The 21,097-nt window shown below is 50.5% G+C and overlaps 1 protein-coding gene across 1 annotated transcript; it reads left to right on the top strand.

Annotated features, from left to right (window-relative positions):
• The first annotated feature begins 16,019 nt into the window (after window positions 1-16,019).
• Window positions 16,020-19,633, top strand: NMB (neuromedin B). The gene is made up of 5 exons (XM_060179774.1): window positions 16,020-16,030; window positions 16,117-16,389; window positions 16,501-17,285; window positions 17,654-17,826; window positions 19,500-19,633. Exons 1-5 carry the CDS (start codon window positions 16,020-16,022, stop codon window positions 19,542-19,544), a joined length of 1,287 nt encoding a protein of 428 aa, XP_060035757.1. The 3' UTR covers window positions 19,545-19,633.
• Window positions 19,634-21,097: the final 1,464 nt, after the last annotated feature.

Consider the following 21,097-nt stretch of genomic DNA (forward strand, 5'->3'; position numbering starts at 1 on the left):
AGAGAGGGAAGCAAGAGAAAGCAAGCCAATGGGTATTGTTCATTTTTACTTACCTATTAGCACCAGCCAAAGAGGGAGAGAGGCAACCAGGGCATTACTTTGACATATGGGGTACTGGGGGTTGAACTTGTGTTTCTGAGTTCAGCACCCTGTTCACTGATCCATTTTGCAAGCCCCAAGCCAGTGAGTCTTATACACAAAATACTCTCAGTTCAGGAGTCGGGTAGTAGCGCAGTGGGTTGAGCACACGTGGCGCAAAGCACAAGGACTAGCGCAAGGATCCTGGTTCAAGCCCCCAGCTCCCCACCTGCAGGGGAGTCACTTCACAAGTGGTGAAGCAGGTCTGCAGGTGTCTGTCTTTCTCTCCCCCTCTCTGTCTTAACAATAAAAAAATGGCAATAAAAGAATAAATAAAATATATTTTTTAAATTTTTATTTATTTTATTAATGAGAAAGATAGGAAGAGAGAAAGAGCAAGATATCACTCTGGTACATGTGCTGCCGGGGATTGAACTTAGGACCTCATGCTTGAGAGTCTAGTTCCTTAGCCACTGCGCCACCTCCCGGACTACAAGGACTTGGTAGTTTTTCTTTTTATTATTATTATTATTATTTAAACCAGAGCACTGTTCGGCTCTGGTTTATGGTGGTGCGGGGGATTGAACCTGGGACTTTGGAGCCTCAGGCATGAGAGTCTGTTTGCAGAACCATTATGCTATCTACCCTCTGCCCATGAATAAATATTTTTTAAAAATACTCTCAGTTCTTCCTATTACCTTCTATGCTGAAGTGAACTCTTGGAGTCAGTCCATTATCTGTGTTGCCGTTACTTGTTCCACACTGCAGTGCTGTGGTGAGAATCACCTGAACCCCTGCTCTGAAGAACGCGCCTTCCTGGCGCTTTGGGCGTGGACTCTCAGTAGCGCAGTAGAGCTGAAGCTTGCCAGACCCCTAGCGACTCAGCACTGCTGGCCCCTCTGCGGCCTCTGGTAGCTGCGGGTGCTCTCCCAGGAGCCCAGCAGAGCAGCCCATGTGCAGCCACGGAGGTTGCGGTGGGTTCCAGCGCTTCCTTTAGTCTCCTGCAGGGGGCAGGTTGAGTGCCCAGCCCCAGTAGTGCCCCTTGTCTGTGCCAGCCACAGGCTTCTCACTGGGATACCAGCCTGCCTCAGTGTGGAATCTTATGTCAGGGGCCTCACTGCTTCGGGCTGAGTCTTTAGGTAGAACGAGGCTGAGCGAGGGGAGGAAGGACACCACTGCACCAGAGCTTCCTCCCATGTGTAGGAGTCCGGCTCGAACCTGAGTTGTGCACGTGATACTACAAAGCACCGTCCAAGTGAACTGCTTTCTGACACCCAGATTTCTGTTCCTCAAGCACTTTTACTTTTTAAAAAATATATATTAATGATTCTCTCTTTTAAAAAAAATATTCCCTTTTTTTGCCCTTGTTTTATTGTTGTAGTTATTGATGTAGTCTTTGCTGTTGGATAGGCAGAGAGAAATGGAGAGAGGAGGGGAAGACAGAGAGGGAGAGAGAAAGACAGACACCTGCAGACCTGCTTCACCGCCTGTGAAGTGACTCCCCTGCAGGTGGGGATCCTGGGGCTTGAACCGGGATCCTTATGCCGGTCCTTGAGCTTTGCGCCACGTGCACTTAACCTGCTGTGCTACTGCCCCAGTCCCAGCACTTTTTTTTTTTAAATCTTTATTTATTGGCTAGAGACAGCCAGAAATCGAGAGAATGGAGGGAGGGAGAGGGAGAGGGACAGACACCTGCAGCCCTGCTTCACCACTTGCAAAGCTTTCCCCCTGCAGGTAGGGGCCAGGGGGCTTGCACACTGTGACATTTGTGCTCAACCAGGTGTGCCACCACCCAGCCCCTCTACAAGCACTTTTTAAGGGAAGAAATCACTCATTTCCTCAGCTGAATGTTTCCAAAGCCTGTTTTGTGGAGATATTTTTCCTCCTTTGCCAGATGCTCTAGTTGGAAGCAATAACTACGTTTCTCAGAAAAGTAATAAGATTGTTGATGTGGAGAGAAGCATTATACTTGTGCCTTTTATTTATTTATGTTTTTAATCAGCTTCATTCCTGGGGCTTAGTACCCGCATAGCAATTCCACTGCTTTCCACTGGCCTTTCTTCCTTGTCCTGTCTGTCTTCTTCCTCCTCTGCCTCATTCTTTGGACAGAGGGTGAAACAGATGAAGAGACAAGGTGGGAAACAACTGCAGCGCTGCTCTGCTGCTTGTGATGCTTCCTCTGTGCAGATGGAGACCAGGGGCTTGAACCTGGCTTCTTAGGCATTAAAAATGAGTGTTGGTTCGAGCCCCAGCTCCCCACCTGCAGGGGAGTCGCTTCCCAGGTGGTGAAGCAGGTCTGCAGGAGTCTGCCTTTCTCCCTCTGTCTTCCTTCCTCTCTCCATTTCTCTCTGTCCTATCCAACAACAACAACATCAAAAACAAGGGCAACAAAAAGGAAAAAAAATATTTTAAAAAAAGAAAAGAAAATGGGTATTGGGTGTGCCGCCACCCAGCCCCATACTCCTGGCTTTTATGTTGCCTAGTTTAGTGGTAAAGCCTAAAACTAGGAATTTTGGAATTTAAATAGTAAGTATGAGGTGTCTCAAAAGCTTGTTGAGAACAAATAACGCCAGAGGGTGTCACTGGAGTTTTGTTGTTGAGTTACGCGGCTTAACTAGTTTTGACTGAAGGGAATTGAATAATGTGAGAATGGGGTCAGGTGGTGGTTCACCTGGTGAAGGATACATTATCGTGGGCCAGGACCCAGGTTCAAGCTCATTGTCCCCACCTGCGGGGGGGCAAGGCTTCACAAGTGGTGAAGCAGGGCTGTAGGTGTCTGTCTCTTTCCCTCTATGCTTCCTCTTGTCTCATTATCTCTTTCTCCCCCTTCACCTCTTCCTCAGTTTTTGTCTCTATCCAATAATAAATAAATAATTTTTAATAAATATAATTTGAAAAAATGGTTATAAGAAAAAGAATGTGAAGGGCAGAGGTAGATAGCATAATAGTTCTGCAAAGACACTCTCATGCCTGAGGCTCCAAAGTCCCAGGTTCAACCCCCTGCACCACCATAAGCCAGAGCTGAGCAGTGCTCTGGTTTAAAAAATATATATATATGAGGATGGATAAAACTTTAAGCATGGATTTGATTATGAGAGTTTCTCCAACCACACACACACACACACACACACACCGCTTTCTTTTTTATTTATTTATTGTGGGATTACTGTTTTACAGTCAACAGTAAATACAGTAGTTTGTACCGTTCCCCACTTTCTGACATCACCCCACTATTGAGTCTCCACGGTGTTCTGCTCTCCAGGCCCCCACTCTGTCCCGAGTGTAGAGTGAGACGGTCCTGCCGTACGCTGACACAGGTCAAGCTCACACAGTTCTGCCACGTGCTTTAGTGTGGGTTTGCGTTGAGGGCCGAGTCCCCCGACAGCCTGTGAGCCCCTCCCATTCAGGAGCCCCCACTGTCAGTCCCAGACTGTGCCCTTCCATCCAGCAGCTCACCCAGTGCAGGCTCCTGGAGCAAAATACCAATTCACTGGAGCATTACTGTCGAGCGGTTCTCTGGAACCGAGCACATGAATCATTGAATGGCTTCTACTTTTCTGTCATCTAGCAAGTGCATTGTCTTAGTCTTGCCAAACTTGATCAGAAAACTTTTCTAGCCATGATTGCTTTTTGTTTGTTTTCACCAGAGCACTGTTCAGCTCTGGCTGATGGCGGTGTTGGGGATTGGACCTGGGGCCTTTGACTGCCTCATGATTGCTTCTGATTGCTAAGATCTCTGGTGTTAGGCCAGTGGAAAGCTCCCTTTGATAGTGCACTGCTCTGTCATACACTCAAGCCAGACCCCTCCCCACTGAACTGAAGGAAAATTTGCTTCTATGATCTCTCATTCATCCCCCCCATTCTCCTTTTTTATGAGAGATCCAGAGCATCGTTCTGCCACATATAATATTTGGGGTCAACTCAAGACCTCATACTTTTTTTTTTTTTTTTTTACCAGAGCACTGTTCAGCTCTGGCTTATGGTGGTACAGGGGGTTGAACTTGGGACTTCAGAGCTTCAGGCATGAGAGTCTTTGTATAACCATTATGCCGTCTATCCCTGCCCTCTCATTCGCCTTTTTAAAATTAATTTATTTATCTGTTTGACAGAGACAAATAGGGAGATAAAGAGGGAGAGACACCTACAGAACTGCTTCATCACTTGTGAAACTTTCCCCCTTGCAAGTGGGGACAGGGGCTTGAACCTGCAGTGTGTGCACTTAACCAAGTGTGCCACCACCTGGGCCCCCTGATCTCTTATTCCCTGGAAGAAAAAAGAAAGGCTTTTGAAAAAAAATTCAGTATATTTATTTATTGGCTAGATACAGCCAGAAATTGAGAGGGAAGGGTGGGATAGAGAGACAGAGACAGACACCTGCAACCCTGCTTCACCATTCACAAAGCTTTCCCCCTGTAGGTGGGGACCAGGGGCTTGAACCGGGTCCTTGTGCATTGTAACATGTGCGCTCAACCAGGTGAGCCACCACCCGGCCTCAAAAGAAGACTTTGGATGTTAATTACACACAGAGACACACACATAACTTTATTTAATAGAGACAGAAGTTTAGAGGGAGGGGGAGACAAGAGACATGAGAGACACCTGCCGACCTGCTTCACTGCTCGTGAAGTTTCCCCCTGCAGGTGGAGAGGAAGGGCTCAAAGTTGGGTCCTTGGGCATTGTAGCATGTGCACTCTACCAGGTGCGCTGTTGTCTGGCCCCTTCATCCTGTTTTCTTGAACTCTACTCTACCCCTGTTCTCTTCCTCAGTGGGAGAAGCACTGGCGTTTGTCACTCTTTTTTGAGACACAGGCCTCTGAGACTTAGAATAAAGTTTGTGATGCTTGAGTGCATTTCTCTGTTACTTGGGTGTGTGCTGCCCACCCAAACACCCCTCTGAAAGAGGGCGAGGGCTGCCCCAGCGTCCTTCCACGCCTTTCACAGGACAGTTACCACTGTTGAGCGCCAGAAGTGGCCCAGCTGATGGTAGCGAGCAGGCCCACTCGTCTTGAGGTGATCTGTTCAGGCTGCATGTCCTGCCGGGCATGTCTTTCTCAGGATCCCCCAACTGTGATCAGATAGAATTCCAGAAACAAGATCACAAGCATGATTCTTGACGCACAGTTTTGATGAGTCTGTAGGAAGAATCCTGTGTCATCAGGAAGCCTTTGAGGCTGACAGAGGCAGGGCTTATCACAAGACAGTGCCACTTCCTTCCCCGGAGCCACTTAGCATGCTAGACACCTGGGAGGTGGGGGTTGCCCACAGGCTTGTCCCCTGACGTTGGTGCCACTACACAGCCTCCCGTCTGCCTGTGCTGTTTAGTGACAGCTTAGGGGCCAGACCCTGGGGAGAACAGCTGAGTGAAGTCAGTGCCTTCACCAGAGCCCCAATGCATGGCTGGGCCCACCAGGAGCCTGGGAGAGGCGTGCTGTTTGTCCTGTGCTTAGTTCAGCACTCTCTCTCCCAGTGCTTTGTCTCAGCTGTGCCCCATTCACCACCCAGCTCCCTAGCAGCGCTTTGCACAATCCAGTTACTTTGCTGCAGAGCCAGGGCCTCCCACGTGTGTCACTACCCCACTCTGAACCTCTTTCTCATTTGCAGAGCTGGGAAAACACCACAGCACCAGAGAGAACTTCCTCCGGTGCCGTAGCACCTCCCATGCAGAGCCAGGGCTGGGACCTGGGCCGTGCCCATGGCAGAGCACGCGCCTTCTCGGGGGAACGTCTCTCTGATCGTCTCTGCAGCCCCAGCAGTTTAGCAGTACATGGGGAACTACAAGAGGTGATAGAGTGGGAGGGTTGGGGCCCAGTGGCAGCGCACCTGGTTGAGTGCACATGTTACAGTGCACAAGGACCCGGGTTCAAACCCCTGGTCCCCACCTGCAGGGGGAAAGCTTTGCGAGTGGTGAAGCAGATCTGCAGGTGTCTGTCTCTCTCCCTCTCTATCTCCCCTCCTCCTCTCAATTTCTGGCTGTCTCTATCCAATAAATAAATAAGATAAGGGAGTCGGGCAATAGCGCAGTGCAGGTTGCGCAAGACTGGCGTAAGGATCCTGGTTCAAGCCCTCGGCTCCCCACCTGCAGGGGAGTCGCTTCACAGGCGGTGAAGCAGGTCTGGAGGTATCTGTCTTTCTCTCCCTCTCTCTGTCTTCCCCTCCTCTCTCCATTTCTCTGTCCTATCCAACAATGACAACATCAATAACAACAATAACTACAACAATGAAACATCAAGGGCAACAAAAGGGAATAAATAAATATTTTTTTAAAAATAAGATAATAAAATTTTTTTAATTACTTTTTAAAAAGTGGGGGAGCGGGTCGGGCGGTAGCGCAGTGGGTTAAGCGCACGTGGCGCAGAGTGCAAGGACCGGCGTAAGGATCCCGGTTCAAGCCCCCGGCTCCCCACCTGCAGGGGAGTCTCTTCACAGGCGGTGAAGCAGGTCTGCAGGTGTCTATCTTTCTCTCCCCCCTCTGTCTTCCTCTCCTCTCTCCATTTCTCTCTGTCCTATCCAACAACGAACAACATCAACAATGGTAATAATAATAACCACAATGAGGCTACAACAACAAGGGCAACAAAAGGGGGAAAAAATGGCCTCCAGGAGCGGTGGATTCATGGTGCAGGCATCGAGCCCAGCAATAACCCTGGAGGAAAAAAATTTTTTAAAAAGTGGGCGGTAGTGCAGTGGGTTAAGCACAGGTGGCTCAAAGCCCGGACAGGCATAAAGATCCTGGTTCAAGCCCCTGGCTCCCCACCTGCAGGGGAGTCGCTTCACAGGCGGTGAAGCAGGTCTGCAGGTGCCTGTCTTTCTCTCCCCCTCTCTGTCTTCCCCTCCTCTCTCCATTTCTCTCTGTCCTATCCAACAACGACGGCATCAATAACAACAATAATAACTACAACAACAATGAAAACAAGGGCAACAAAAGGGAAAATAAATTTTTAAAAAATCATTAAAAAAAGACTGGGAGAAAAAAAAGAGTGGGAGCATTCAGGGAGGAGAAGGGGTGAGCTTAGGTGAGGGTATGCCTGCATCAGGAGACTGTTGTCCCTTTGAGGGACCTATAGCACTGGCTCTCAACTCTGTGGGGGCAGATAGAAAGGGGAGTGATCTGAGCTTCCCAGAACTGGCATAATGCAGGGTTTCTGCCAGGGGCGGGCCCAGCATTGTTACTAGGGTGTCCTGAAGGAAAGAGGGGCAGGAGCATCTGTGTGGAATGAGGTGAGAGACACGGCAACTGCTTCAGGAGCAGGAGAGAGGCATCTCCACTTTCTCTTTTTTCCGCAGGCCTTTATTATTTCTACACTTTTCACTTGGATACAATGTGTGTCAATTCACTATTTTTGCAGAATTCTTTGCACAACTGTTTACCATAAAATTCACTTATTTCAGCATTTAATAATATAAAGTCTTATTATAGCCTTTTTTCTTTTATTTATTCCCTTTTGTTGCCCTTGTTTTATTGTTGTAATTTTTTTTTGCCTTCAGGGTTATTGCTGGGGCTCAGTGCCTGCACCATGAATCCACTGCTCCTGGAGGCCAATTTCCCCCCTTTTGTTGCCCTTGTTTTTGTAGCCTTGTTGTGGTTATTATTATTGTTTTTGTTGATGTCATTCTTCGTTGGATAGGACAAAGAGAAATGGAGAGAGAAGGGGAAGACAGAGAGGGGGAGAGAAAGACAGACACCTGCAGACCTGCTTCACCACCTGTGAAGAGACTCCCCTGCAGGTGGGGAGCTGGTTGCTCGAAGGGATCCATAAGCCAGTCCTTGTGCTTTGTGACACATGCAGTTAACCCACTGTGCCACCACCCGACCCCCTATTGTTGTAGTTATTATCGTTGTTACTGATGTCCTTGTTGTTGGATAGGACAAAGAGAAATGGAGAGAGGAGGGGAAGGCAGAGGGGGAGAGAAAGACAGACACCTGCAGACCTGCTTCACCGCCTGTGAAGAGACTCCCCTGCAGGCGGGGAGCCGGGGACTCGAACCGGGATCCTTAATCTGGTCCTTGCGTTTCGCACCACATGCACTTAACCTGTTGCGCTACCACCTGTCTCCCATAACCTAGTTTTCTTGAGCAAGCTTCTTGGAATATCATGAGTTTTCTGTAAAGCATCTATTGTTTCTAAAAGGTCAGTTTCTATGAAGCAAATTATCTTGTTTAGCTTGTCTTTGTTTCCTGGCAAACACGCATCTAGGGGGAACAGGGCCTTACTAGTTTCTGTATAGATGGTAACTTATTAACCTCAACCTGCTTGCCTTTAATGTAAACCACATGACCAAGGTATTCATCATAGATGCCTGTAAATGGAAGAGGGCGGTCAGTAGGTGGGGGTAATTGGTATGGGCCCTTACACTTTGGGGGAGACGACAATCTGCCACCAATTCTATATGCCACCCAAGGTGCCCTTGCACCGTGGGACAAACCCAAAGTTCTTGTTCTCCTGTTTAGCCAATTTGGTTCTACAGTAGCCACAGGCTGGGAATAAATAGCTCTTCCTCTGGGAGTTTTTTGATGAGTGCAGTAGATTCTGCTTCTAGTCCATCTTTGGTCTTATTACACTCACTGCTGTACTTGTTATTTGTATGTACTTCCCCTGTAAGATTCTTATAATTAAAGTAGCCAGTAAGTCCCCAGATGATCAATGTGATCATAAGCAAAAGGATGAGTGGCTTCGGTTTTGTCCAAGACTTCCCGCTTGGCAGGCAGCCTCCGTCTACCCGACTTAGTCAGACAGCAGACTTGACTTTGCCTCTGCCAGGTTTCTAGCTGAGCAAAGTCTGTATCTGACAGCCAAGGTGTTTCTCTTCTAGAACAGTGGCCACAAGGTTTCTGTGTCACACAGTCGGTCACTGTCAGTGAGCCCGGGGCCGTCCAGTTAAGCAGCTCATGTGGTAGTGCGCTGCTTTGCCATGTGGTGATCCAGGCTCCAGCCGCCCCAGCAAACTGAAGGGAGCTCTGGCTCTTTCACTGTTTCTCTTTTCTTTTTCTTTTTCTTTTTTTTTTAAAGATTATTTAGGCGGGGGAGACAGCATAATGGTTATGCAAACAAACTCTCAAACCTGAGGCTCCTAAATCCCAGGTTCAATCTCCCACACCACCATAAACCAGAGCTGAAGAGTGCTTTGGTATCTCTCTCTACATCTCTCTCTCAAAAAAAATTAAATTTAAATAACAGGTAACACAAAGCACAAGGACTGGCATAAGCATTCCTGTTCGAGCCCCGGGCTCCCCACCTGCAGGGGAGTCTCTTCACAGGCCGTGAAGCAGGTCTGCAGGTATCTGTCTTTCTCTCCCCCTCTGTCTTCCTCTCCTCTCTCCATTTCTGTCTGTCCTATCCAACAATGATGACATCAATAACAACAACAATAAAAAACAAGGGTAACAAAAGGGAATAAATAAAATAAAAATAAAAGACAGTTGTTACTCTTCATTCATATAGTTCTATTTTATATGAAGTATGACTTTCAGACTGTATAGATCCTCTTCTTCCCATCTTAGGAGTTTAGAATGCCTCCTTGACTAGAGTCATTCCTCTAAAACCTTGAGATCAGTTGGGCAGTTTATTTTGATTTGTAAGTGGGATTGAAGCGTTAGTTCAAGGAGTCTAGTTAAAAGCAATAGTACTCACCATGGACCTTAGTAAAGAGTCACATAGTACGAAGCTGGGCAAGGTTGTCGGTCTGACCAAGGAAAAGGAGAGATTATTGTAGATAACTCATTTCTTGGAATTAGTGAAAAGTTGAGGCAGGCTTGCCTCAACTTCAGTTCATTGAGAAGCTCATTGACGTCAGTGGCATGCCAACACCAAAGCTGAGCCATGATGCAGGAAACTTTTTCCCCCCCGAAATGAGCTTTGGATTTAAAGCAGGCTTTGCTTTTCCTGGGATCCAGCTAACACTCAGTACTTGGAATGTGCTATGTGTTCTGCTAATTTCTTTTTTTTTTTTTTAATAAAACACACACAATGTTCTCCATAGTATTTATTTATTTATTATTATCTTTATTTATTGGATAGAGACAGCCAGAAATCAAGAGGGAGGGGGAAATAGGGAGGGAGAAAGACAGACACCTGCAGCCCAGCTTCACCACTGTAAAGCTTCACCACCTGTGAAGCGACTCCCCCTGCAGGACCGGAGGCTCAAACCTGGGTCCTTGCACATTGTTAATACATGCGCTCAACCAGGTGCGCCAGTACCCGGTCCCTGTTCTGCTAATTTCTTGGAATTCATAACTTCTGGGGGGCCAGTTGGTAGCACAGTGGGATAAGCACACATGGCATAAAGCACAATGAGCGGAGTAAAGATCCAGGGTCGAGGGAGTCAGGCAGTAGCCCAGCGGGTTAAGCACACGTGGTACAAAGCGCAGGACCAGCATAAGGATCCCGGTTGGAGCCCCCGGCTCCCCACCTGCAGGGGAGTCGCTTCACAGGTGGTGAAGCAGGTCTGCAGGTGTCTGTCTTTCTCTCCCCCTCTCTGTCTCCATTTCTCTCTGTCCTATCCAACAACGACAACAACAATAAAACAACAAGGGCAACAAAAGGGAATGAATTAATAGAAATATATATATTTTAAAAATCTTAAAAAAAAAAAAGATCCAGGATTGAACCCAGCCTCCCCACCTGCAGGGGGGTCGCTTCACAGATGGTGAAGCAGGTCTGCAGATGTCTGTCTTTCTCTCCCCCTCTCTGTCTTTCCCTCCTTTCTCGATTTCTCTCTGTCCTATTGAACAGCAATAACGATAATAACAAGGGCAACAAAAATGGGGAAAATGGCTTTCAGGAGCACTGAGCCCCAGTTATAACCCTAGAAGGGAACAAAAAGAGTAAGTTGATGTTGTGTGCCGCGGAGAAGAGAGAGAGGGGGTCCGGAGCAAAGAGGGAACACAAATCTTTATTTGCGCTGGCACCTCAGAGTTGGGTACTAGAGAAGCAGGTTGGGCCACGTGGTGGTAGCGAAAATGGCCGCCTCACGCAGTAACCTTTCCTGCGTCTGAACACCAAAGTGAAGAGCTGGCAAGAGAGCGAGGTGCAGAAGAAGAAGGGCTTTTATAGGAGCAGCTTTCGCAAGAATGGGAATGGGCAGGAGTAACCATAGCACTCCAGGATAGGATGATAACTCTCGTGAGAATGGGAGGGGGGAGGAGTGACCAAAGCACGCGGGGAAATAGACAATGCCCTGAGGGCACAACATAGCTGAACAGGCACTCCCAAGAATGTCCCAACTCTCTCAGGAACTAGCAGTAGCCTGAGGGGACAACATGGCAGATATGACTGCATCTGCACAATTTCCCAGCATCTCCCCCTTTCCTTTTATCTAATGCCCAGGGCAACAGTGTGTAAAGTCTATGAACTACTCAGGGTCAGTCTATGAAAAACCAGCAATGTGAAGGGAAGGAAGCTGCTGTAAAATTGTCTAAAGTGTCCAAAGCGTATACCAGCAAGTCCGATAGAAGTCTCAGTCCAAAGTAGGCGACTAGGGGGAGAAATGGCAGGGGATGAGATGCTGCATGAGGAAGGTCAGCCTCTGGAATTCTGCTTTTCTGTAGAGAGTGAGCTGGAACCGCCAAAACGTGACAAGTCAAAGCAGAAGCAGGAAAGGCAGACAGGCAGTAAAAAGCTCTGTCCTTGGAGTCTGTGAATCAGGTTCTTCAGATCACGTCAGGTGACATCTAGGGTTTCGGGGGTGTGTGCCACTGTAGTCGTGCCATCTAGTGGGTGATGTCAGGGTGTGCAGGGGTCCAGATGGTTTTTTCTGGGATTCCTGTGGAAGAAACACAAACAATCTGCTTCTCGTGGTTAGCAGGGCGTCTGATTTGAATACTTTATTGAAAAAGAGGTTTGGTGCCTTAGCTAACTGAGTATTGGGGGATGTATCTTTCCTATTCATTTATTATTATTATTTTATATTATTTGTCATGGTAGTCAGCCATTATCTGGAAGGTCCTGGGTGATTCATGGGGAAAAAGAACTTATCTTTTTTTTTTTTTTATTGTTGTAGTTATTGTTGTTGTTGATGTCATTTGTTGTTGGATAGGACAGAGAGAAATGAAGAGAGGAGGGGAAGGCAGAGAGGGGGAGAGAAAGATAGACACCTGCAGACCTGCTTCACCGCCTGTGAAGCGACGCCTCAGCAGGTGGGGAGCCGGGGGCTCGAACCAGGATCCTTATTCCTGTCCTTGCACTTTGCGCCATGCGCGCTTAACCCGCTGCGCTACCGCCCGACTCCCTAGAACTTATCTTTTAACAAGGACTCTAAGGTGTAGGGAAGCGGGGTTTTTTTTTTTTTTTGGTATTTTGCCTTTTGTTGCCCTAGTTGTTTTATTGTTGTCATTATATTGTTGTTACTGATATTGTGGTTGTTGCATAGAACAGAGAGAAATGGAGAGAGGAAGGGAAGACAGAGAAGAGTAGAGAAAGAGACACCTGCAGACCTGCTTCACCGCCTGTGAAGCGACTCCCCTGCAGGTGAGGAGCCAGGGGCTCAAACTGGGATCCTTAAGCCGGTTCTTGCACTTAGCGCCACCTGCACTTAACCCGCTGCCCTACTGCCCGACTCCCAGGAGCTATCTTTTAACAAAGACTCTATGGCCATGCCAATAGCAACCTTGAGGGCACATGTGGCTCCCCACATGTCCCCCTGTCTTATATCATGTTTTGATGTTTGGCGGACTTTGTTTTGTGGCAGGGCGGACTGTGCCTGTCTTAGGTTGGGGATCAGCCTTCCGTCTTACCCGTCATTGGAACACCTGGTCATTTTTGCCCAGTAGTACCAGGTGCCCTGTCTTAGGTTGACTGGATAGCGCTAGTTTCCCTTTTACGCGTCATTGGCTAGCCAGTCCTCTACATGGTGGACGTTCTGATGGAGGGGGCAAATCCTTTGCAGCAACTCCATATTCTGCCATGTCCAGCCTATGATAGTGGGCCTGTATAGGTTGCATCTTTATGGCATCAATCTGTTGTTGCAAAAAGGCCATGAGCTTATTAAAAATTATAGGACCGTGGTCTGGGAGGTGTCGCAGTGGATAAGGCATTAGACTCTCAAGCATGAGGTCCCAAGTTCGATCCCTGGCAGCACATGTACCAGAAAGATATCTGGTTCTTTCTCTCTCCTCCTCTCTTTCTCATTAATAAGTACATTAAAATGTTTTTTAAAAAAAGAATTATAGGACCTATTGTGAGCAGAAGAAGTAAAACAAGCTAGAGTCCCACAACTAAGGGTAGACAGGTAAGGAAGGGGGAATGTATCCATTGGTATGAAGAGGTGGGATCATATCTCAAGTCTAAGGGAAGCAGTCAGTGGATGTGATGTCTAGGGGAACAGCCATTTGTCTTTGGGGGTAGTAAAGGATGTCCGTGGCATGGGTGATGTTATAAAGGGAAACATCTTTAAATTGTTGGCTGACAAAGGCATGGCTTATGGTGGCAAGACAAGATACCCCAGTTAAGTGTACAAGAATACGTGAATGTTGTTAATTTACATAGGTTGTGTATGGAGGAACTTTTTATAGTTTAATACCTTACCATATGAACAGATGATTCTTCATATGAAGGTTTGATAGCTGTAATCACTTACTTGTGAAAAAAAATAAAACTTGTAACAAGTTAGAGGTTTACTATAATTGATACCTCGATGATTATAATTGGTTTGAATATCTTTATGATTTTTGTTAAAAGGTAATCTAATGTGACCTCCTGTAGCAGTCTCTACAGCAGGATCTTTAGACCAATTATAGTTAAAATATATTGATTTTTAACCATTTTTACTTTGGAGTATAAACAGACTCAGGTTACTTAGAGAGTTAACATATGTTAGTGACAATGGTTTTAACATTTAGAGTATTTTGAGCAGATGGGTCATGCAAAAAATTTTTGGTCATTCAACACACTCACAAAACACAACTGGCCAGTCATAACATAAGACATTCAGGGGAGGGGAAGGAGAGAGGGCTCTGTGAGCCACTTTTGTAGGTTCTGCCATGTCATATTATGGATCCTGGGATGTATCCTTTATCTAGTCCTCTTGTAGTATTTCTTGTTCTTTAGGGATAACAGCACCATCCTGAGGGTATTGTCGGATATGGCGGGCAGGAACCCAGACAGGTTTAGAGTAATTTTGAGGGAAAATGCATGCGAAACTCATACCTAAGGGTTTTGTCTATTAGGGGCCACATTTACCGGGAAGATGTGGACTTGGTCTGATGACGTGGGGGAAAGAGTTACAGAAGTAGAAGCTGCCGTAGTGGCCGCAGGGGAAACTGAGCACGTATCTACTGGGACGGAGCTCTTGGGGCGGACGGCAAAAGGTTTAAGGTCTCTAAACTCTGAAAACAGATACTTTAACTCCTGTATCTCAGTCACAAGGTCTCTTAATGACGAGGTATCATTGGGGGAAGGGGTTATGGAAGCCGCAGAAGGAACCAAACACGGGTCTGCAGAAGGAGCTGAACACGTGTCTGCAGGGACAGCGGGTGAAGGGGTCATGGAAGCCGCAGAATGAACCGAACACGTGTCTGCAGGGACAGAAGTTTGGGTGCTGACTGCAAATCGCTTAGATCGTTTAAGTCGTAAGCACATATCTCGGGTGCTGACTGCAAATCGCTTAGGATGTTTAGGTCGTAAGCACATATCTCTTAACTCTTGTATCTCAGCCTCAACACCTTGTACATATCTTGTAAGTAGCAAATATAATTATGAGAACCCACGGTGTAGCAAAAATTAAAGCATCTCTGAGATCAAGAGCCTGTCCCAGGAGACAAGGATATAATGTCTGGGACACCTCCTCGTAAAACGGGAAAAAATCCCATGGTGTGGGGAAACGCAGGGCCGTAGAGTCAGGCGGCTGCCACTTACCTGTGTCTTTTCTGGACCTCAGGCCAGGTGTGAGTGCAGGACACATGGGGCGCCAGATGTTGTTGTGTGCCGCGGAGAAGAGAGAGAGGAGGTCCGGAGCGAAGAGGGAACACAAATCTTTATTTGCACTGGCACCTCAGAGTTGGGTGCTAGAGAAGCAGGTTGGGCCACGTGGAGGTAGCGAAAATGGCTGCCTCACGCAGTAACCTTTCCTGCATCTGAACACTGAAGTGAAGCGCCGGCAAGAGAGCTAGGTGCGGAAGAAGAAGGGCTTTTATAGGAGCAGCTTTCGCGAGAATGGGAATGGGCAGGAGTAACCATAGCACTCCAGGATAGGATAATAACTCTAGTGAGAATGGGAGGGGGGAGGAGTGACCAAAGCACTCCAAATATCGCGGGGAAATAGACAATGCCCTGAGGGTCCAACATGGTGAAACAGGCACTCCGAGAATGTCCCAACTCTCAAGGGAACTAGCAGTAGCCTGAGGGAACAACATGGCAGATGTGACTGCATCTGCACAATATCCCAGCAAGTTGAGTTTTGGTGTTTTTTTTTGCTTGGGCCAGGGAAGTGTGCTGCATAGCAGTGCACAGGCTTGTCTGCAGGACGTCCTGAGGTTGATCTCTAGGGCCCAGGAATTCAGCAGCCTGCTTTGCCCTGTGCATCACCTTTGTTCAAGCTACTTTGCTTGGGTGGAGGAAACTTTGGTGCTGTGCTCTTTCTAAATATATTGTTTATTCATTGGTTTGTTTTTAATGAGAGAGATGTGAGACACCGGAGTTCTGCTCAGCTCTGGCTTATGGTGGTGCTGGGGATTGTACCTGGGACCTCAGAGCCTCAGGCGTTGAGTTTTGCAGACTTATTACGCTGTCCCTGTGCCTTTTTCTCTGCCCAAGGGAGAAGTCCTCGCCTGCTTCCAGTCTAAGCCAACCACCAGCTAAGCCACCCGGAGTGGGGACATGTGCGGACACCAGGTCTAATCCCTTGTGCCTCAACTTCTCAGCTGGTTCGCAGCTAAAGCCTGAGAGAGAGCCTCCAGATGAGGCTCCTCGCAGCACTAGGGGCGGTGAGCACTCCCACTCTGCTCCACCATGAACCCGAAGCCCCTGAAAACGACCCCCCCAGCACCTGAACCCCGAACACCCGAGCCTCCCGAGCCCCTGATACCCCGAGCTCCCTGATCCCAAGAGCCCCTGAGCCCCCGAGACCCAGAAACCCCGAGGCCCAGAGCCCCGAGGCCCCCCAAGTCCAGAGCCCCCTGAGACCCAGAACCCCCGAGGCCCAGAGCCCCGAGCCCCCCGAATCCAGAGCCCCCCGAGACCGCCCGAGCCCAGAGCCCCCCGAATCCAGAGCCCCCCGAGACCGCCCGAGCCCAGAGCCCCGAGCCCCGAGCAGGCGTGGGCAGAGGGGCGACGGCTGGCGCCTGCTCCGGGAGGCGCAGAGCAAATCTGACCGCAGCAGGTGAGAGCGAGAGCGGGGAGGTGTCGGGAGCCGGGCGCGGGGGTGGAGCGGCGCGGAGACCGGCCAGAAGCGGGGTGTCCCTGGCCTGGCTGGTGTCCTGCAAACGGGGAGCTGCGAGCGGGGGCTGAGTCGTTCCCGCAGGGGGATCCTGCCGCTCGCTTGGGGTCACTCGCCTCCCATTCCTGGGGTCCCGGACACCCCACTCAGGCCGGGACCTGGGCTGGGGGCGTCTCCTGCACGGGTTGTAAGAGGAGCACGCGGGTCGGCCCTGCTCTCCGCCCGGCGACCCCGAAGGCCCCTGGTCCCTCCTCGTCAAGTGGACAGAGGCGTCTTGGACTGGGAGGCCTCGGGGTGCGGGGTGGGGGTGAGGGGCTCCCACCTGAGGTCGCCCGCGCGAGCACCTGCGCGCTTCCCCGACGGGCCGCTCCCCGGGGTGGCAGCGCTGCGCCCCTGGAGCGAGAGGCGAGGGACCCCCGCGAACGGGAACCGCAACCCCCTCCCGGGGAGCACCTGCGGGCCGGGGAGGGTCCTGGGGGCGGCCCCCCTACAGGCCCCGCCCCAGGACCCGCCTTTGCGGGAGGGAGGTGGCTCCCCGGCCGCGGGGGACGCGCCCTGGAGCCGGGACTTGGACTCGGACCCGGACCCGGACCCGGACCGGACACGACACCCCCGCCCAGCCATGGCCCGGCTCGGCCGCCTGCTGCTGCTCGCGCTGCTGGTCGCGGGCGCCGCCCCGCTGGGGGGCCGCTGGGGGCCCGGGGCGCGCAGGCTCCGCGTGCACCCCACCGGCAACCTCTGGGCCACAGGTGAGTCTGGGGGCCGCTCGCCCCCTCCCCCGGGGCTCCGCAGCCTCGGGCTCCAGCGGGCCGGGACCCGGGACCCTTCGGATTTCACAGGTGAGGGCACGAGACCCGAACCGGTGAGTGTTGGCGGGACCCCAGCCTCCAGGCAGGGCGCCCTGGCCCTCCTGTGTCTTCTCGGCCCCCCGCAACCCCCACTCCCCGCTGCCTCGCGGTCTTGCCTCCCCGCGGCCCTCCCCTAGCTGGGCAGCGTCCCTGCCTCCTCTCCCTTCCTCCTGGCTCCCATCCCACCGTCCTGCGGGCAGCACACCCGGCGGAACACTCCTAGCTCGGCTTTCTGGCTGCCAGTGCTGTCCACGGGGGTCTGGGGTTCCCCTGGAGAGGAACAGGGGTGAGATGGGGAGCTCGGCCGCAGGGGCGCGAGCCTCCTCCCTGAGCCCTGTGCCCCATCACCCTCTTTCCAGGTCACTTCATGGGCAAGAAGAGCCTGGAGCCCCCCAGCCTGTCCCCCCTGGAGATAGCTCCCCACACGTTCCCCCGGGACCCAAGGCTGCAGCTGAGTCACGATCTGCTCAGGACCCTCCTGCTCCAGAAAGCTGTGGGCGCCACCCCCCGTGGCCCCCCACCTCACCCCCAGGTGAGCAGGCCCCCACCATACCTGGCAAAGGCAAGATGGGTGTGTACTCCCAGAAAGCCAGGCTCAGAGGCTCTCCCTGTGATCCAGGGCTCCAAGGGTGGGCTTCACAGAGAGGGGGTGCCCCTCCCAGCACACACTCCATTGAACACAGCAGGGGAAGAAGCCCCCCCACCCCACCCCAGCCCTCTTAGGGCCAGCCTGGGATTCTGCAGCCGGGGAAGTAGCACCTGCCCTGGTCCACACAGCATGCCCACCCCACCCACCACCTGCACTGGGCCTTCTTATGTCTCTGGTCAGAGCTGGAACCCTCAGCCTGGGAGAAGTGGGGGTCATCCTAGGTTGCTCCCCACCAGGGCCCCTCTGCCTCTGTCGCTGACCTTCCTGGATGGGATCAGTCTTTTTTATTTTATTTTACTTTATATTATATTACTTTATTTATTTGGGGGATTGATGGTTTACAGTCAACAGTAAAATACAGTAGTTTTTACATGCATAACACTTCCACATAACGATACAACCCCCACTAGGTCCTCTGCTGTCATGTTCCAGCACCTGAACCCTCCTCACCCCACCCCAGAGTCATACTTTGGTGCAATACACCAACGGTCTTTATTCCAGGACCCTTAACAGCATCTTGGGTCTCTGTGACAACCCAGAGACATTGTCAGGGAGCAGGGTGGGAGCCCCGAATGCCCCCAATTGCAGACCACCAGCCCCTGAGCTGCCAGGTTTGGGGGCTGCAGCCACACCAGCCTCAACCTCGAGCCCAGCCAAAGGCAGCTCCTTGGCTCCTGGTGCCACTCCACTCCACAAGGGACACCATTCTAGACCTAGCCACTAAGTAGCTGTGTGACTTTAGAAATGTCTTTCTTGGGTAGGGGTAGATAGCATACTGGTTATGCAAAGTGACTCTCATGCTTGGGGCTCAAAGTCCCAGGTTCAGTCCCCTGCACCACCATAAGCCATAGCTGAGCAGTGCTCTGGTAAAATAAATAAATAAAATAAAAATAAAAAGAAGAAATGTCTTTCTCTAAGCCCCTTCTTCCTCACCCAAAGGGCTGGGATCCTGGTGTCAGCTTACATTAAGTAGGACTGTCTGCCACATGTCCCCATGTTGCCCGACACGTAGAAAATGCTGGGTGATGAGCGTTGCTGACTCACCTTGTGACCCCAGCACATTTTGACCCGAGGGAGGGGCATCTGCTAGAGTAGGTTCCACCCCAGCCCCGCTGAACCTCCCTGTGCAGCACAGAACCACCAGTCTGTGGGGACCTCAGATGTTGGCTTCAGAGTGTGGGCTGGTGGGGTCTGCAGAAAGAAAAACAGCCACCTCTGGGGCCCTTGGTCTTGAAGACACGAAACACATGGTCCAACCAGGAATATCAGAGAACACAGTCCCCACCTGGCAGAGCTGGGGCAGAGCTGGACTGGGGCAGTGGAGACGCAGAAGCTGCCATGCCAGGCACTGCACTTGAGCTAGACCTCCCTGACCTCCTTGCACTGCCACTGTGATTGAGTGTGAGATAAGGCTGCTACCCTACTGCCCTGGACCCCTCCCCAGCCCTTTGGGGAGAAAGTATATGTGGGGGGGGTCCCTGACTGTCACTCAGGAATGACAGGATGCCCCTGTCATTTGCCCCCGTGCCCAGGACCAGCACCCTGTTTCCCCTCAGTACAGGAAGCTGTCAGTGCGAATGCTGCAGAAGTGCTGTCAGTGATGACAGGGCTCCACAGAGTGGCTGGTCCTGTGCCTGCGTGGGGAAGGTGCTGCATGGAAGCCTGCTGGTGTCCCCTTCTGGGCGGAAACCCTGGGCCAGATCTCTGCTGTTCGATACTGTGACTGTTGGCTGGGTCTCCAGGAGTGTGCCAACCTACACACACACACACACACACACACACACACACACACGACGTTCCTGCCGTTCTTCATTCTTCCCTGTTGAAGTTGTGAATAAATCCCTGTTGTATACCTACACTGTCTGAGGGGTTCATGGGCGGGGGAGGGAGCAGGAAGATGGGGTGTTCAGTGAGGGCACTGGCTCCCAGTGACCAGAAGAGTCAATGACAGTAGCCTGCAGTGGCCTGGCTCTTACTCAGCCTGCGATGCCTGTGGTCCCTACGGGCGTGGGTTCTCCTCACACTGTCACCTGCCGGCACAAACAAGGTATGGCTGCCTGCCTGCATTGTCAAGTGGGGCTTTCCTGTCTTTGTCCTGGCCACCCTCTCCCTGGCCCAGTCCTGTCACTTTGTCCTTCAGCTTCATGGGTGTACAGGAGCACTTAGGAATGAGAGGCAACAGAGCTAGGACCCACACTCTGCTCTATTCTCTGGCCTGGGCTGGTTTCCAGAGTTAGTAAAAGAAATACAAGAAGTAAAGTTAGAATTCAGGAAAAGAGATTTCCCAGCACAGAAGCCAGATCTCCCACCTTCTGTACCCCAAAAAAGAATTTTGGTCCAGATTCCCAGAATGGGAGAAATGATAGGGGGAAGACCACCAGAGGGCTCTGAACTCCAACTCCGTCAGGACCCAGAGAGAGAAGAGGAAAAAGGGAGGGTCACTTGGGTGTGGTAATAGATGTAAGTGTGACCTGGAAAGGAAGAGAAGATGGGACCATAGGGGGAAAGGGGGGGGGGCAAACATATAGAAATCTAGACATATAGTTGTAGAGATAATAGTTAACCCATATCTGTAACCTTAGGAGAACTGCTGTAGGGATGGGGACATGGATGGGGACCAACTCTGCTGGTGGGAATGGTACCGATAGTACCCCTGTGATCTTGTAATTTTGTAAATCAATATTAAATCACTAATAAAATAAAAAGTTTTCCCCGGGGCCAGGTGGTGGCACACCTGACTGAGTGCACATGTTACAATGTTCAAGGACCCAGGTTCAAGCCCCTGGTCCCCACCTGAAGAAGGAAAGCTTTGCGAGTGGTGAAGCAGGGCTGCAGGGGTCTTTCTGTTTCTCTCCTGCTCTAGCATCCCCTTCCCTCTAGATTTCTGGCTGTCTCTATCCAATAATTAAATAAAAACCATTAAACAATTAAAAAAGGTTTTCCCCATAAAATGTCCCAACTATTGCATGAACATCTATGGAGAAAATATTCACTGTTTATAAAAAATTCAGTTTTTACTGGCATTTTTTTTCTGGCTTCAGTCTCTGATCTGTAGATACTGGTTGAATACGCAGGCCTTGCATGGCTGTGTGGCATGTGCCTGAGTGGTACTCTGACTTCTGCCTCTCATGCAGAATTCTCTCCAGCTCATGGG

The sequence above is a fragment of the Erinaceus europaeus genome, chromosome 20 (genome assembly GCF_950295315.1).
Source record: "Erinaceus europaeus chromosome 20, mEriEur2.1, whole genome shotgun sequence".
Classification (NCBI taxonomy): domain Eukaryota; kingdom Metazoa; phylum Chordata; class Mammalia; order Eulipotyphla; family Erinaceidae; genus Erinaceus; species Erinaceus europaeus.

Bases quoted from the DNA above. Each gene is read 5' to 3' on its own strand.
- NMB (XM_060179774.1), top strand. The intron at 16,390-16,500 runs GTGAGAGCGAGA...GCAAACGGGGAG, and splicing joins AGCAAATCTGACCGCAGCAG to CTGCGAGCGGGGGCTGAGTC. The intron at 17,286-17,653 runs GTGAGGGCACGA...CCCTCTTTCCAG, and splicing joins GGACCCTTCGGATTTCACAG to GTCACTTCATGGGCAAGAAG.